The sequence below is a fragment of the Cucurbita pepo genome, chromosome LG14 (assembly GCF_002806865.2).
Source record: "Cucurbita pepo subsp. pepo cultivar mu-cu-16 chromosome LG14, ASM280686v2, whole genome shotgun sequence".
Lineage (NCBI taxonomy): Eukaryota > Viridiplantae > Streptophyta > Magnoliopsida > Cucurbitales > Cucurbitaceae > Cucurbita > Cucurbita pepo.
In genome coordinates this window covers 3,738,975-3,756,873 of record NC_036651.1, presented here as the reverse complement: position 1 = coordinate 3,756,873, position 17,899 = coordinate 3,738,975, and the positions used below count along the sequence as shown (strand labels likewise).

The 17,899-nt window shown below is 33.8% G+C and overlaps 1 protein-coding gene across 1 annotated transcript; it reads left to right on the top strand.

Moving 5' to 3' along the window:
• Positions 1-11,621: 11,621 nt before the first annotated feature.
• On the top strand, positions 11,622-14,236 carry LOC111809793 (probable trehalose-phosphate phosphatase J). Its single transcript, XM_023696221.1, has 10 exons — positions 11,622-12,188; positions 12,285-12,425; positions 12,506-12,577; positions 12,702-12,786; positions 12,870-13,111; positions 13,220-13,297; positions 13,382-13,451; positions 13,539-13,609; positions 13,703-13,795; positions 13,924-14,236. The coding sequence occupies exons 1-10, from the start codon at positions 11,898-11,900 to the stop codon at positions 13,993-13,995; spliced, it is 1,215 nt and encodes a 404-aa protein (XP_023551989.1). The 5' UTR covers positions 11,622-11,897; the 3' UTR covers positions 13,996-14,236.
• Positions 14,237-17,899: the final 3,663 nt, after the last annotated feature.

Here is a 17,899-nt window from a genome sequence, read left to right as displayed (position 1 = left end):
TTAATCTGTAAAAAGATAGAGATGTCCATTTTACCCGTGAGACGAGTCTTGTTGGAGAGGGAGTGTGATGTCCCACATTGGTTGGGGAGGAGAACAAACCACCATTTATAAGGGTGTGAGAACTTTCCCCTGGTAGACGCGTTTCAAAGCTTTGAGGGGAAGCCCGAAAGGGAAAGCCCAAATAGGACAATATCTGCTAGCAGTGAATCTGGGGCGTTACAAATGGTATCAGAGCCTGGACGATGTGCTAGCCTTCTCGTTGTTCCCCGAAGGGGGATAGACACGAGGCGGTGTGCCAGTAAGGGAGGTGGATTTAGGGGCGGTCCCACATTGATTGGATGAAGGAAAGAGTGCCAGTGAGAACACTGGGCCCCAAAGGGGGGTGGATTGTGACCTCCGACATTGGTTGGGGAGGAGAACAAACCACCATTTATAAGAGTGTGGAAACCTTCCCCCAGTAGATGCATTTCAAAGCCCATCTTGAAAGAGAAAGCTCAAAGTGGATCTGGGGTAGGGAGTAAGAAATATTTTATATTCTTCGTCCATATACTCGCCCGACTTAATATAAATATATTTTCAACCTAAATTAATTAATTTTAAGATTTTAATGGTAACATTTAAACTAAAAATTATGTTAATGTAATATTAACATTTTAGTTTTTAGAAATGATGCGGGAGAATATTATATATATTATATATATAATGAAATATATTGATTTATTAGATTTTTTTAATAAAAATTATATTAAAAAATAAAAACTTTAAAATAACTATTTTTTAAGAATAATAAGTCAGAGAAAATTATTCGAGGACACGATCTCTACAAATTTTCCACAGTGAATGCCGTTCTTATTACTACGAAAATATTTTAAATCAGATTACTTCTTTCGATTATTATAATGCTATCTTTTGAATTAAGCGTAAAAAAAATCACACAAGCATACAATCAAATAGATAACAATATCATACGATTGTGAAATTACAAATATGACCTTGGAGCTTAGCTTTTTGACCAAATTAAAAACAAATAAAAAACATTTAATTTTCCAGTCCAATAAAGAGTCGGTTTGGCACATAATCTAGTCAACACCGACTATACTTTCCTACCAACTCCCCTTGTGGGACCCAAACTAAAAAAAATTTAATAATATTATTATGATTATTCATGAGGGGTAAATTTTGTAATTTTTCGCTTTTGGTTGGAAAGTCAAGGGGGTGTATAAGGAAACCTGTAATGCCACTCTTTGATGGGATAAGCTACTCACAACTGTAAAGCATAAACCTAATTACAACTATACCCTTACCTAACATTTTAACCAGTTTCATCTAATCATTTAGTTATCTTTTTCTTTAAATGAATTTTGTATTTTATTTTAATTTGACCTCGATATTTTCCTGCATCTCTTATAACATGACCACATTGTCTACTCGTCTTAACGTGTTTTTAAACCGACATAGGTTTTTGTAGCATGTTTTGTCATTATTCACATGTTTTTAGAAAAAACTTCACTACTGGTAAGATTGTTCCAAGTTGAATACACTTTAACTTTGAAATTTCTATGATTGAGCCACAGATAAGAAAGGTGAGATCTCACATCGATTAAGAAGGAGAACGAAACATTATTTATAAGAGCATATGCATTTTAAAAACTTTGAAGGGAAGCCCAAAAGGGAAAGTCCAAGGAGGACATTATTTGCTTGCGGTGGGCTTGGGCCATTACAAATGGTATTAGAGCCAGACAACGGGAGATGTACTAGCGAAGAGGCTGAGCCCTGATTAGAGTAGATACGAGACGGTGTACCAACAAGGACGTTGGGCCCCAAAGGGGGTGGATTAGGGGTCCCACATCGATTTGAAAAGGGAGTGAGTGCCAGCGAGGATGTTGGACCCTGAAGGGGGGAAGAGTGGATTGTGAGTTCCCACATCGGCTAGGGAGGGAGGAGAACAAAACATTTTTTATAAGGGTATGGAAACCTCTCCCTAGTCGACACATTTTAAAAACCTTGAAGGGAAACCCGAAATGGAAAACCCAAAAAGAACAACAATAAAAGTACACCATATTGATATATGTAGTAATTATTAATTATTTTAAACATTTCTTAACCCTCGTATCTTTAGGATCACTCTCATTCAGATATGGTATCGGTTCATTCATGTATCTCTCGAACATCACATTCTCTCCAATATTTCAAGAAAGTATATGTAATTTGAGAAGAATAATCTTCTTTAAACGTTAGGGTAATCTTCCAAATGTCTAAAGCTAGGTAGAGCTGAACCAATACACATTCACCGATCGAAAAACGCTTCCTACATTAGCTTATCGAATCCCGAAATGTCATTAAAAGATTTAGATCTATGGGCATGAGAACATGGGAATGATGAACAAAAACATGTTCTAAAATAGTTGAAAACATGAAGAGAATTCCAAGTCAAAGTGTTCCTTTTCTTTGTCTCTTGAATCAAACTCACCAACTCTTTTTTGAAGGGTCATTATAAACTTGACCCTTTTCCAAAACCCTCTTCCTTTTCTTCACTTTCTTTATCACTGCCAACCCATTGGTTTCATTGTATCCGGACATTCCTATGCCAACAAATATTGTCTACTTTGACTCGTTACGTGTTGCCGTCAATCAGATTTCCACACCCTTACACTAAAATTTCTTTTACCTCTCCAATCAACGTGAGACCTCACATATTCTTACGAAAATACTCGATATTGGTACCGTGTCACAAGCTTTTTCTTTAATGCAATTATTATTTAGTTAACTTTTTAAAATAGTATTAATTAAAAATATCTTCTAAAATTAAAATTAATTATTATTATTATTTTTGGCTATTTTGATAATGACAGTTCAATTTATTTTATTATAGTAAAAACAAATTAGTTTGTTTTATTTATAAAATTTTAGGTCAGATTCCTTTATTTATTTTATCTTTCAGCTTTGAATTTTGATTCTAATTAATCTCTATTGATATTTAAATATTGCTAATTTTTTAAAATAATGAATTAACACGGTGTAAGTGAATTTTTATTTTTTTAAAAATAGAGTAGAGGAGAAAATAAATTAAAAAATGATATTTAATTTTGAAATTGGTATTATATAATAATGATGACAGGGATGCGGACAACGTGGACGTCCATTATATCTACCTGGACCTTAGTAGGAAAATGTGCCACTTTCCTTAAAATTACCAACTATTTCATCTCCCATGTTTTTTTTTTTTGTTTTTTTTTTTTTTTAATAATTCATTGAAATATCCAATCAAGCTTTGTCATTCCTTTTCTCCTTGAAATGATAAAAAAAAAAAAAAATAATAAAATAAACTTTATTAAAATTAGTTTATACAAGACGTGTTTATCTGGATTAATGGATCGGAGATTAGGCGAGATATGAATTCAAATAAGGTTGAAGTTAATGGATCAAGACGTAATTATTCTCCTTCTAATCACGTTAACGTTTTATCGACTAATGTTAATCGTTCAATATATAAAAATATCATGATCTAAAAACGACTAATATCACGCTTGAGATTGATATTTTATAAGTTATTATTAGGAAGTATTATAATCGATACAACACCTAATTGTCCAGCATTCTTTACGACATGACTACTGTTACATCCTAAGCTCATTGTTAGCATGTATTGTCAACTTTGGCCCATTACATACGTACCAACGTTAGTCTTACGGTTTTAGAACGGGGAGAGGTTTTCATACCCTTATAAGGAATGTTTCGTTTCTCTCTCCAATCGATATAGGATCTATAACGACCCAGATCCACCACTAGCAGATATTGTCCTCTTTGAGCTTTCCCTTTCAGGCTTCCCCTCAAGGCTTTAAAACGCGTCTGCTACAGGAAGGTTTCCACACCCTTATAAATGGTGGTTTGTTCTCCTCCCCAACCAATGTGAGACATCACAGGATCTTACTATGCGCTAAAATCTACCCCTTTGGGTGTCCTGCGTCTTCGATGACACACAGCCCGGAACATTCATATTTATTATTAAATTTGGAAAGAAAAAGAAAAGGAAAGAAAAAAGAATGCGATTACACGAAGGATTGGGAGAATGATCCGCTGGAAAAGGGGAGAGCAGCCATGGAAAGACATTGGTTCAATAATTTTGACACAAATTTAGATGGGAAATGGCTCATGATCATATGTCAAATTGAAAAGATATTAAAAAAGTGATTAAAAATTTGAACTTTTTATTAGTTAATTATAAAATAGCACCCAAATCATGGATTGAACTAATTATATACCCCTTTTTGGCTAACCCATAATAATAAATTGTGAAAGGTGGTGGGAGATTGAAATTTGGGAGTATTATAATCATTCAATATCAAAATCAAATTGGGATTTGAACACTTACTTAACCTAACAATCACGAAATTTGTAGATACGACGCTTAATTCTTCAACATTTCTTACGACATGACTCCTGTAACATCCAAAATCCATCGTTTGTAGATATTATACGCTTTGGTTCGTTACGTACTGACGTCATTCTCACTGTTTTAAAACATGTATGTTAGGAAGAGGTTTTCACACCCTTATAAGGAATGATTTGTTTCTCTCTCCAACCGATGTAGCATCTCACAATGTGTTAAAATTCACCTATCCTTGACGTCTGGCTCTAATACCATTAGCGCATCAGTTGGAGAGGAGAACGAAACATTGCTTTTAAGGGTGTAAAAACTTCTCCCTATTAGACATGTTTTAAAACCGTGAGACTTACAACGATGCGTAATGGGTCAAAGTGGACAATATCTGCTACAGATGGGATTGGGTTGTTACAACCAAGTTACCTAGTTATCACTGTTAAGAGTGAAGACTATTCTCATAAACTACTACAAGTTTTTTTTTCAACATGTTTTGTCTTTAGTCACATGATCTTTAGCTATAAACACGCTTAACATTGGTCAGGACACATAATCTGAAATATCATTAAATAATATGTTATTTTATTTCTATATTAATAAAAACATAAAAATAGTTCAAATTATCAAATAAATATAAGGTTAAATATCAGTTATTATTAATTAATTGATGAAGATGTGTTGCAGGTTATGAATTTTGTATAATTAATTAACTAAAAATGTAATGCATTTATAAGATGAAATATTATATTTATTTTTTTTTTAAAAAAAAATATAATTCTCCATTTTAAAATTTAAAATATTCAAAATCAAATCTGCCGACCAACATTTATTAACATGGAACATTAAATAAGTAATCAGTAGATTGTACTTTGCATTCATTATTTTATGGATTTTAAAATGAAAAATTTTAAAATATTTTATTTTATTTTTTTTGGCGTTTTGGTCTATGTTTAGACTATTGGATGATGAAAATTTCACGTCCCCTAATTTAAGAAATGATTATTGGTTTATAATCACTGAATATTATCTTCATTGGTATGATGCGTTTTGGGTAGCTCAAAACAAAGTCATGAGAGCTTATGCTCAAAGTAGACAATATCATACCATTGTGGAGAGTTGTATTCGTCTAACATGGTATCAGAGTCATGCCCTAAACTTAGTCGTGTAAATAGATTGGTAAATTCTCAAATGTCGAACAAACAACTCCAAAAGAAAAGGAGTCAAGCCTCCTCCAAAGGGGAGGTGTTGGATGATGAAAGTCTCACATCCGCTAATTTTGATCATGGGTTTATAAACAAATAATACTCTTTCCATTGGTACGAGGCATTTTGGGGAAGCCCACTAACATAGACAACAATCAAATCATGCTCAGTAGGATTTGGAACTACAACATCGGGTTTCGGAGACCCGCGTTCTACCAAACTGAATTAAGAGCGTTTTATTATCAAACTAAGTGTAACCCTAATATCTCTTGCATACATATATTATCATATATCGGGTCTTATTGAAGTTGATATTTAAGATTTCTATCAAAAACATCTCATTTCATTTGACACAAACTAATCAATTTTGCAACCCACATTATCGACATAATTGATATCATGACGTTATTTATAAACACGCTATTTATGTGTGGATATCGAGATTGAAAAAGGTAGCTTAATATGTTATTTTTGTGATCATACAAACATGAAGGATATATAGGTTATAAGTTATCAAAGCTTTTTAGAAAAGGGAGATAATGAAAAGAAAAGATAAGATAATAATGGATAATAAAAAAAGGAGTAAATCCAATGGACATTAAAGGGTTAATAATAAAAAAAGACATATGATTGCCAATACTATGCTCCCAATTTGCTACAACATTATCATGCCTTTTTAAACCCTTATTATTTGCACTTTCTTTACCCTTTTTTTAATATTATCATGCTTAAGTATTAGTTTACTATCTAATTTTAAATAACAAACTTTATAATATATGCCTAATATAACCACTATATACAAAAGGAAAGGTACGTTAATGAACCTAAAATACGTGTGAACGAGAGTGATCGTAAAGATATGATGGTTAAGAAATGGTAATATATGAGTAATGATGCTACAATCACCTATGTTGGTTTGCTATTAAACGTAGTTGATATGATAATTTTGATCCTTAGTCCAACGATCTAAGCTTTTGTTGAGTAAGAACGGTTGAATTAAAGAAATTAACACCGCCTTGTACAAAATTCGGATCGACCAAGAGATAAAGCTAGAATTAGATTATCTGATAAGATATAGAAGCAAGATTTGAAACATTGTTTTAAATTAAGTCACTCTATCATTGAACTTGATAAAAGTTTGATTGAATGACTCAAATGCGATCTATTACAATAATTGCTTGAAACTTAGAAATGACAAAGACGTTTTAACTTCATTTATATCCCACTCTTCAAAAGCCTAGTAAAAGAAGTTAGTGGCGAAGTTAGTGGCCATGTCCACTAAAACTTCCCACCTTTTTGGCCGTTACGAAATTAAAATAATAAATAAAATTTTTAAATAAATTATCAATCATCCACCAATTCAACCGTCCAAATATTCACTTTCGAACCTTCACATTTTCTCTCATCAATCAAATCAGCTTATAACACATGAAATAGAGGTTAAACTGAGTCTATCCAATTTTGTAGATAAAGAATGAATACTTGTTGAATCTTCTTGTTTTGCATCGTGTAATAGATCCAGTTGAAAAATTGGAGCACCATGATCCTTATCAATAAAGGAAGACAAGTAGGTAACATGGTCATGTTGCAAGAGATACAGGAGAATGTCGATGTCATCAGGTACTGAATCCACATTATATGATATCAAAATTTAAGGTTATGACCAATACGAGTATAACTTAACAGTAATAAACATGTACTCGTTTACTAAAGATTGAAGTTTCAAATCTTCATATCTACAAATCGCCCTACAGAATGGTTGCGTGTGAAAGTGTAAAGGAATTTGAAGAACGGGATTTTCCGTGCCTAAAACGTAACAATAACGTTCATTCTAATTTAATATGACATACGATATTTAGAAAATTTGATTCCAAAAGAACCCCAATTTGATTTGTTTTGGTCAATCATTCTTAAATATCATACACCAAAGATTAAATTCCCAAATTCATATCAAATCTTAAAAAAAAAAAAAAAAGTATTATTAATGAAATAAAAAATATGGAGACATCAAGAATATCACCTCAAAAACTTTGATGCTTATATTTACCAAATTTAATATAACAACTTGATTTACTATAATAATGAAAAATATTTAAGCTTTATTTATTTATTTATTTATTATATATATATATATATATCATGTGTATCATTAGAATATTCTCGACAAATTGTGGCATATGATTCTTTGATACATATAGCGTTTTGAATGGGTCAAGTAGACCAATTTCTAAAGTCAACATTAACGTAAAATATTAATTTTTTTTAAAAAGAAATATTTAATTAATTTATCATTCATGCACGCACGTCATATACTTCAAGAATAATATCTATATCTATATATCAAGAATTTGTAATCTCGAGAATATGACCTTCGATGTTCTTTTTTATTTTGGAATAATAAAAGGGAATTTTCAAATAATTTAGATAAAAAAAAAATCTCATATAAAAAAAAAATTAATTATCACATATATAATATATATTTATTGAAGATATTAATCAAAATGACAAAACTTTATATTATTTATTTTTAACATGGGGACAAAATTAGGGGTATTTGGGCTAAAAATGTGAAGTAATTAAAAAAAAGGGGAAATTTTATAAAATTTGTAACTATCAAGAGAGGGACGTGGAGTGGGGCAGGAAAAAATAGAATTAAAATAATTTATTTTNAAAAAAAAAAAAAAAAAAAAAAAAAAAAAAAAAAAAAGACAAAAATATTAACAATGAAAGGTAGGACCTACGATAACCTTAAGGTGGACGTGGGAACCATAGAGGAGAAGAAAGATCAGGATTGGTGGGGTACCACACGTGTCACACATCCAACCAATCAACTTGAAATATGGTGGGACCCTGTCTAAGTGACGCGTGGCTATTCCTCGATTGGGCCCTACATATTAACAGAAACTTCCAGTTTTATCTCTCGAACTTCCATTGTACAGTTGGTTGGATGGCGGTTACTTTCGGAGTGTTTTTATTTATTTATTTATTTATTTAATAAATAATAATAATAATAATTTATTTTTTGAGGTAGTGTTTGGTTGCATGTCTCACACTATCCCGGACTCGGAATAAAGGTAGAGTCGATCGAGGAATTGGTCCAATTTTGTTGGAACTTGTGACTTATGACTGGTTTACTTGTGTAGCTAATCTAGGGAATCATTATGGGTTTATAATCTATGAATATTCTCTCCATTGGTATGAGGTCTTTTGGGGAAGCCCAAAGCAAAACCACGAGAGTTTATGCTCAAAGTGGACAATATCATACCATTGTGGAGACTCGGGTTCATCTAACAACTACGATAGCTTATGTTTAAAGTAGAAAGAAAGAAGAAAGGAACAAACGAATGAATGATACACGTGTATTGTTGTTGAGAAAGGGTATTCATGGCGGGCTAACAAAACGCCATGCTCTGCCCTTCCCTTACCATTCTTTTGTTTTTGTATTCTTTGTCATCTCACCCATCATTTCTATCCCCTCACTGTTTTTATCTAATAACTTTATTCAAATTTTATTCACGATGCTTTCTCTCCCTCTTATTATTAAAATTTTTATTGTTTTGCTTTCGGGTTTTTTATTTTATCGAAAATTTTTATTTAGATATGCTGATTTAATCTAATCTAACCCGTGTTGTCCAAAACAGAGAATGAAAAAGAAGAGGGGAGTACTCAAAATTTACTTTTTCTCGAGCGTAACTGATCTATATATACACTACACCAACCTGAAGTTGTAATGCAAATTACTAAATACGAATCATTCATCATTGACTGATAACAATTTGACTCGAATATGACCCAGTTACTAAAAACATCAATGATCGTTTTTCAAATTGAAGGTTCGAGTTCTCCATCTCCGATCTCCGAACACGTGTTTAAGAATCTTTTGTGATGTCTCTCTATCTCTCCTTAGGGTCTTAGGCTCTAAAAGAAATAAAGATTGAGGAAGATGGTTTGAAAGGGTTAGATACAGAGAATAGAACGAAGCTTTAGAAGGACGACTTGTCGTTTCATCCTTTTTTTAAGTTTTAACCAAAACCACTTTGCTTCCTTTGCTTTATCAACTTTCCTTCTAATGTTGTCTATACATTTTATGAGACGACATAAAGCCAACCATCGTACCACAACACAAAGTAGTTATCTAGGAAGATGCTGCTTAAAAAATAACTTTTGTGCTGTCCCATTATCAAATATTTGTATTTGAGTTAGGCTTAACTACCGAACTCGACACAAAGTATGTCCTTTAGGGTTATTAATCTGGGTGCATTTAGAAAATATGAGCGAGTGTTCAGAGAAACGGACAAAATATGCTAGCGGTGAACTTGAACTAGACACTGGGTGGTGTGACAAGCAGAGTGGATTGTGAGATCTCACAAAGCATTGCTTATAAGGGTGTGGAAACCTCTACCTAGTAGACGCGTTTTAAAATCGTGAAACGATATGTAATGAGCTAAAGCAGACAATATCTGCTAGCGGTGGTCGTGGACTATTACAATACTAAAATCAATACCTCGGCTTAATATAGAATATTGAGACTGAAGACGTTAAGTATCGTAAGTATATGAGTGTAAGATGAATAGTTGAGTTGAGTGACTAGCAATTGAGAAAATAAGTATCATCATATTTTGAGTTAACATCGTTAAACAAAGACATATTTTAATAATGTGTATGGTTGAAAATTTGAATGTCTGACATTTTGACTAAAGATATATGTCGAAAACAAACGAGCAATGATGGTAACGTGTCTGTTAAGCTATGAGTAAAAATGGTTATATATGCTATATATAGTAAATATCTTATATAGCAAATGATAATATAGGGTAGATAGCTATATATAGTAGATGGTTACATCTAACAAAACTATATATATATATATATATATATATATATATATATATATAATAAACTGAAGTATATAAAAAGATGTACTTCTGCCTTCTCTGTTAAGGTAAATACTTGAAATCATCAATATAAATCTTTAGTCAACATTCTTAGATGGATCCTCGGGGAAGAGGATCAAGTTGGCCCTTGCAAACAGCTTGATGCACTATCTCCATTCAACCCTTCAAGCGAAGTGCGGCAAAAGGAAGGAAAATCTATGGACCGACCCCATCGTTTCCACCCTGTAGGAACTACGAGATCACCCCAAGGACGCCTTTGGTATCTAGGGGTCGCGGGCTGACTATGAAACCCTGTTCAATAAGTGGAACGCATTAGCTATCTGCTATCCAATTGGACAGTAAGGGTTGGAGAAGGGCAGTCACTCACTCTTAAAACTAGCATTCTTAAGACCAATGACAAATAATTGAATAATATTGGTTCTAAATAAGTGCAAGTGGTTGTTTAAAAAAGTAAACAAGAGAGAGAAGCCAGTTTTGATGTCTCCAAAGAGAGAGAAACATAAGAAGGCATAAATTTGAAGCAAATGGGCAGCTTGTTTTGCTTGGAAATAACTAGGGGCGTTTTTTTATTATTAAAATGACATGTCTCGATATTTGAAACGATATTTGAAACGATAACTTATGTCTTGTTACTTAATGGATAAGATATCAAAATTTATCTCGGTTGATCGAGTTAATAATTTGAAAAGAGTTCATAATCCAATCCAACCCTCTATTTTTTAGTCTCGTTATTGTTTTTAATTTTTAAAAAATTATACTTTATTTATACGGTTAAACGTTCACAAGTCAATATAACCTTATAAAAATGTGGTTTGGATGGAGTAATTCAGGTTGGTCGGATTCTCGGCTAGTATGAACATACCAAAAGGAATCAAAAAGTGTCGTTGTATATTAAAATCCACGTGGCAAGAATGTACAATAAGTTGACTGAGACCATGGAATGTCGGGCACGTGGCTTTGAACTGTTAAGATGCGCCGGTGAGAGGGAGGAGGTGCGGTTACGGTGACGGCTTAAAGAGTTAAGACGGCGGGTTGGGGTGGTGGGCCACCTGGATTTCCGGCTGTGGACTCCACCTCTTCTGAATTCTCATCTCCTCCACTACCCCTTCTCCTTCGCCACTATAAATCCACCACTCATCTTCCTCTCTCTCTCCACTCTCCACCATAACTCTCTCTCTCTGTTCTTGCTCTGTTCTTACTCTGTTCTTACTCTGTTCTTGCTCTGTTCTTCTCTCTACTCTGTATTTTCCCCTTCCTCCTCAATTCCTCAACCAATTCCCCAAATTTCCGTTCTTAAACTTTCAATCTTTCTTAGACAAGAATTGGGTCGGTTTCTGTGTTCTTGTAGATCCCAATTTGAAGAAAGAGAAAACCCAATTTTAGTAAGGATAAAAACAGAGTACTGTAATTGTTATTGAGATGACGAACCAGAATGTGGTAATTTCCAACTCGGAATCCGGCATCAACATGTCCATCACCGTCGCTGTCTCTAACTCCTCCATTTTCGCCACCACTGCCCAAAAACCCCCACCGGCTCCTGGCGGTTGTGGGGGTGGCGGTGGCTACATCTCCATTTCCCGTACAAAGATTCTCAAAGACCTCGATGTTAATGGCGGATGGATTGAATCAATGAGAGCCTCCTCTCCCACCCATGTTAAATCTCTCTCGTCCCTCTCCGCCGCCGGCGACCACCACCATAACTCTTGGACTGTAAGAACAGAGACTCCTTCCTCTTATCATCTTCTTTCATCCCATTTGTTAAGTCTTTGTTTCTTTGAGATTGAATTCAAGTTCTCTGTTTCTCAGCTTCATCATCCTTCCGCACTGGACATGTTCGATCAGATAATTGAGGCTTCCAAAGGGAAACAAATCGTGATGTTCTTGGATTACGATGGAACTCTTTCTCCAATTGTTGAGGATCCCGACAAAGCCTTCATGTCGGAAGCCGTAAGTTCTCCCAATTTCATTACCCATTTCTTAAATTCTTTCGATTTCTTGTTTCTCACCGTTTTTTCTTTCAATTTCAGATGAGAAAGACGGTGAAAAAGCTCGCCAGCTGCTTTCCAACCGCCATCGTGAGTGGCAGATGCAGAGACAAGGTACTTTTCTACAACAATTATAAAAAAAAAAAAAAAAAAAAAAAAAAAAAGCATCTCCTTTTCCTTTTAGAAAACTCACACTTTTTGTTCGGCGATATCTCCGCCGTGCGCGACGGAACGACAGGTGTACGGATTCATACAACTGTCGGAGCTTTACTACGCCGGCAGCCATGGCATGGACATTAAAGGCCCAACAAAAAGCTCCAAATTCAAGAAAGCTGTAAGTCAACAACAACAACAACAAATTAAAACAAAATTAACGTTAATTAGGCGATTAATTTTGTTGACTAATCCGAGGTTGTTCTTTTTCAGGATAATAAATCTCTGCTCTTCCAACCAGNTTTTTTTTTTTTTTTTTTTTTTTTTTTTTTTTTTTTTTTTTTTTTAGTTAAAAAAAAATTAAATTATTTATTTATTTATTTATTTTTACAGGTTTATCAAAAATTGGTAGAGAAAATAAAATCAACTCCAGGGGCTAAAGTAGAGAACAATAAATTCTGTATCTCAGTGCATTTTCGCTGTGTTGATGAAAAGGTAATAATAATAATAATAATAATTATTATTATTATTATTATAATTTATAATTTATTATTATTATTATTATTATTATTGTGACACTTTTTTATTATTCTATACTTACAGCAATGGAATAATTTAGCACAAGAAGTTAAATCAGTGGTTAAAGATTACCCAAAGCTGCGACTAACTCAAGGAAGAAAGGTTTGTATAATTCTCACTCTCTTTTATGTACAAATCTTCCAAGTATATATAGAGAGAAAAGCTTATAACGAGCTACCGTTACAGGTACTAGAAATCCGTCCGACCATCAAGTGGGACAAAGGCAAAGCGCTCGAGTTTTTGTTAGAAGCGCTAGGTTGGTTCAATATGATGATCTCGAATGGAATGTAAAAGGTTGATCTTTGTCTGTTAAACTTATGAAATGTAAAATGTTTTAATGTAGGGTATGCAAATTGTTCTGACGTGTTTCCTATTTACATTGGAGATGATCGGACGGACGAGGATGCGTTTAAGGTATTGTATTATGTTGTTATTGTCGGGTTTAAGGTTGTAAAGTTGGTTTTGTCAATGATTTTGCTAAAGATTATGGGTTTTTGAATATGGTAGGTTTTAAGGGAAAGAGATCAAGGGTTTGGGATTTTAGTGTCTAAAGTTCCTAAAGACACTCATGCTTCGTATTCTTTACGAGAACCTTCCGAGGCAAGTTTACGAAACTTATATATATACTTTTGGGTGTAGAAGGAAAACCCAGAGAAGATAATATCTGTTAGTGGTGGGTTTGGTCTGTTACGTGTTTTCTGATGGGTTTTGGGACGTTTTTGTTACAGGTTATGCAATTTTTACAACGTTTGGTGCAATGGAAGCGACCGCCTTTGCTAAGGAGACATTGTAGGGTTTGAAAGGGCAGTCTTGGAGGGAATGTTTTGTGTTTGAGTGTGGGGAACTCTTATGTAATTTGCTTGTTGTGTAGGGGTTATATTAGTCCAAAGAAAAATAGGAGAAGGGGATGTGGGGAAAACCAGAAAAATTGTAACTTTTTTTCTTGGCCTTAGTGCCCTTCTTCTACTACACATATCTGTAAACTAACTGTGTTTTAAGACCAAAAAATATATATATTGTAACGTAGCAATCTTTGTCTCTCGAGAAATATGTTCGGGGTCTATAATTCGATGTTAAACTTGTCATTTTTAAACATCCTCAACAATCAAATAAGCATAGCTACGGCTTAAACTGACCGCGAGTAGATATTGTCATCTTTGAGTTTTCTTTTACTTTTAGGCTTCCCTTCAAGGTTTTTAAAACGAGTCTATTAAGGAGAGGTTTCCACACCCTTATAACAAATGTTTCGTTTCCTTCTCCAACCAATTTGGAATCTCACAATCCACCCCTTGAAGGTAAGTGACCTTGCTAGCACACCGCTCGATGTCTTGCTCTGATACTATTTGTAACAGCCCAAGCCCACCACTAGTAGATATTGTCCACTTGAGCCTGTTACATATCACCATCAACTACCGGACTGTGTGAGACACTGGTCGAAAATAGGGTTGGACCCTTTCTATAATAGATGTATTTTAAAATCGTGAGGCTGACAACGATACGTAACGGACTAATGTTACACTTTGCATTTGTTTGTCTTTAACGGGAAGAATGTTGAGTCAACTTAACACAAAGTGTTCATTAATGGAAGGCTATGGACATATGAACGTGTAAAGAAAAGCTTTGGTATAAGTGAAGAAATTTTTTTTCCAAAAAGAACATGCACTTTTGCAGCCACCATCCTATGGTGTTTTCCCCTTCCATTTATCAACCATTCCAAGTGCTTTTGGTTTGTTTAGATTTTTTTTTTTTTTATGTGAGTGACGGGTTCATTGAATAATTTATACAGGTGTTCGTAGGTTGGGTTCGGTCTAGTTCAGACGTTGCTGAATGGGTTCCGTTAAACCTAATAGAAACTCATTAACTAATCTAATTCATGAAATCTTCGTTACTTTTCGAGCCAAATAATTTTGACAATTAAGTTGTAAATTAATAACAAAACAACCAAATAAATTTAGAGCGACCATACAATGATATTTAAACGTTTATTTTCTATCACGAGCTATTTCTTTAATGTGTAGCTTGTCAAACGAACTATGAAATTGAAATAATTTATAATAATTTTTTTTAGTTCACATATAAGTAAATTTTCGAATCTCGAAACTCTAAATATGGGAATTTATTTTAGGTCAAGAATAAAGTTTAAGAATAGTCAACGTCATTAATGTCTTAATAATGGTCAAAAATCAAATGTGGAGACATAATGAGAGCATATTAGAGTAAAATCAAATGTGAAATTCCATGATTTATGGAGAGATTCTTTATTGACTTTTACTTTGATTTTAGTGATTCATAATACACATTTAAATGAGAATCTTTTACCAAAGGATTCCTCATTCATTGGCTTGCATTTAATGAACTTTGTTTTGGTAGGTGGTGGCTCTCGTTTTGCGCACGTTATTATAATCCCGAAGATTCGATATTGGTTGTTGAGGAGAATTCGACCTCATGAAGCACATAAAAAGACTCGTGAGTAAAAGCAGTGATACAATCAAAACCCACATCTTCCTTTTTAACTGTGAGATCGCATATCAGTTGGAGAAAGAATCAAACCTTCTTTAGAACAGTGTGAAAACCCAATAGGACAATATCTACTAGTGGTTGACTTTGAATGTTACAAATGGTATCAGAGTCAATCATCGAACGGTACGAGACACTGGTTGAAGTATGACTGGATTCTCTCCATAGTACATACATTTTAAAACCGTGAGACTGACGGTGATACGTAACGAGCTAAAAAAGACAATGTTACATAAATACTCAATTCTTTATCATCGGTATGAAAAACAAAAACAAAAACAAAAACAAAAACAAAGCATATCACATGTTGACGAAGCTATTAATTGGAGACATAAAAGTATTATCTAACCCTAGTTGGATGAAGATAAAAAACAGGGCACCCATAACAAGAAGCGATTAAATAAACGAGCAAGAGTAGACCTTATAGAACATAACTTAGTGGCTATGTATCGAATTATTGGAGCCATCATCCACAACTCAAAAATTGAAATAACTTTAGTCCTATCCTAAGTTCAATGACTTTAATTTTAGTATTATCGAAAAAACGAGGAGCACAAAACGACTCTATTGTGTACACGGGGATTATTATCGACAACAAAAACAGCATAATAGGAGACCTTTATTATGGTTTGTAAGGTACGTAAAATACACATAAGAAGGGGAAGGTGCATGGGTTTTGGTTGCAAGAAATAATGGAGGAGCAAAGGTATATATTATTGATGAGTTTGTTTGAGGCAGAGGCAGCCGCAGTTTGACATGCAGTGGTGGTTTTCAATTTTCACGCACTCCAATGGACCAATTATTGGACCCATAACACATAATGGCTCACCCTGAAATTATTATTAAAACCAAGCAGCACCAATATGGAACTCTCTCTTTCTCTGCAGACAAATATGGTGCCATGGCGTGCGTGATACTCACTCACTTACTCATCCTTACTTTATTATACCCACTTTCTTCCAACTTTTGAGGTTGACCATCGTTTCTATTATCTGCATTGGCTCGTTACGTATTGTCGTAAGATTTAGGGTTTTAAAACATGTTTGTTAGGAATAGGTTATTCCCCTCTCCAACCGACGCGCTATCTCACTGATACACCACCAGTGTCTGGCTATGATATCATTTGTAACTGTTCAACCCTACCGCTAGTAGATATTGTCCGCTTTGGCCCGTTACATATAACTGTTAGCTTCACGAGTTTGAAACGTGTCTACTAGGGAGAGATTTCCACACGCTTATAAGGAATGCTTCGTTCTCCTTTCCAATCGATATGGGCTGTTACAAGATTTGAAATCTAGATACAACACTTCATTGCCACAATATTCTCCTACATCCCTTACAACATGACCACGTTACCTTCTTGTTACATCACCATATACAGGTCGTTTCAGCATATTTTGTCTTCACTCATATGCATAACATAAGAACTCGAAAACTACGCGACAATTTGAAACCCTAATACCAATTCCAATTAATATATACTCATAGCAACCATTAATACATATTAGTTGACTAAAATAGATATTTTATAGAAAACCCAAAAAAAGTATCAAAATTTATCTAAAATAATTATATCCATTCATAACATTGCATGAATCTTCCCAGCAGTGTCCTCTTTTATGGACAGCTGTGAAGAACTAAGTCCTCAGCTTATTTAATTAACACTTTTAAGAACAGTGTATTATATGTTAATTAAATAATTCCCATTTGCTGTTCTTTTATTCTAATTGTAATTATGTGTACGAATTAAATAAATACTTGATATGGTTTCAGCCATGCATTGCTTCCTTCGTTTGAAACTAAGAATTTGCAGACACCCTTTACGTAGACAAATGGAAATGGAGATGGAAGATGATGAACAACACATAATCAATCAATAATTCTTTTTAAAGCTTTTGTTTTTCGAGATACCCTAATTTAAGTTTCTTGAAAAAACCCGAGATCAGTAGGCCATCCAACTTTCGAGGACGAAATGATAACGATAATTACGATCGAAAAGAAAAAGAAAAAAAGAGGAGTTGTAAGTGTCAAGATTATGTGTTTTGTAAGACAAAGTTTTGATTAGATATTTCTTTTATTCTCCCAACAAAAGCTGTTGTATTTGTTGTAGAAACAGCAAACATGTCGTGTAATATGATCGCCACATGCAATGCAATGCAAGATGAGAGTTTAATATATTTGTTGATG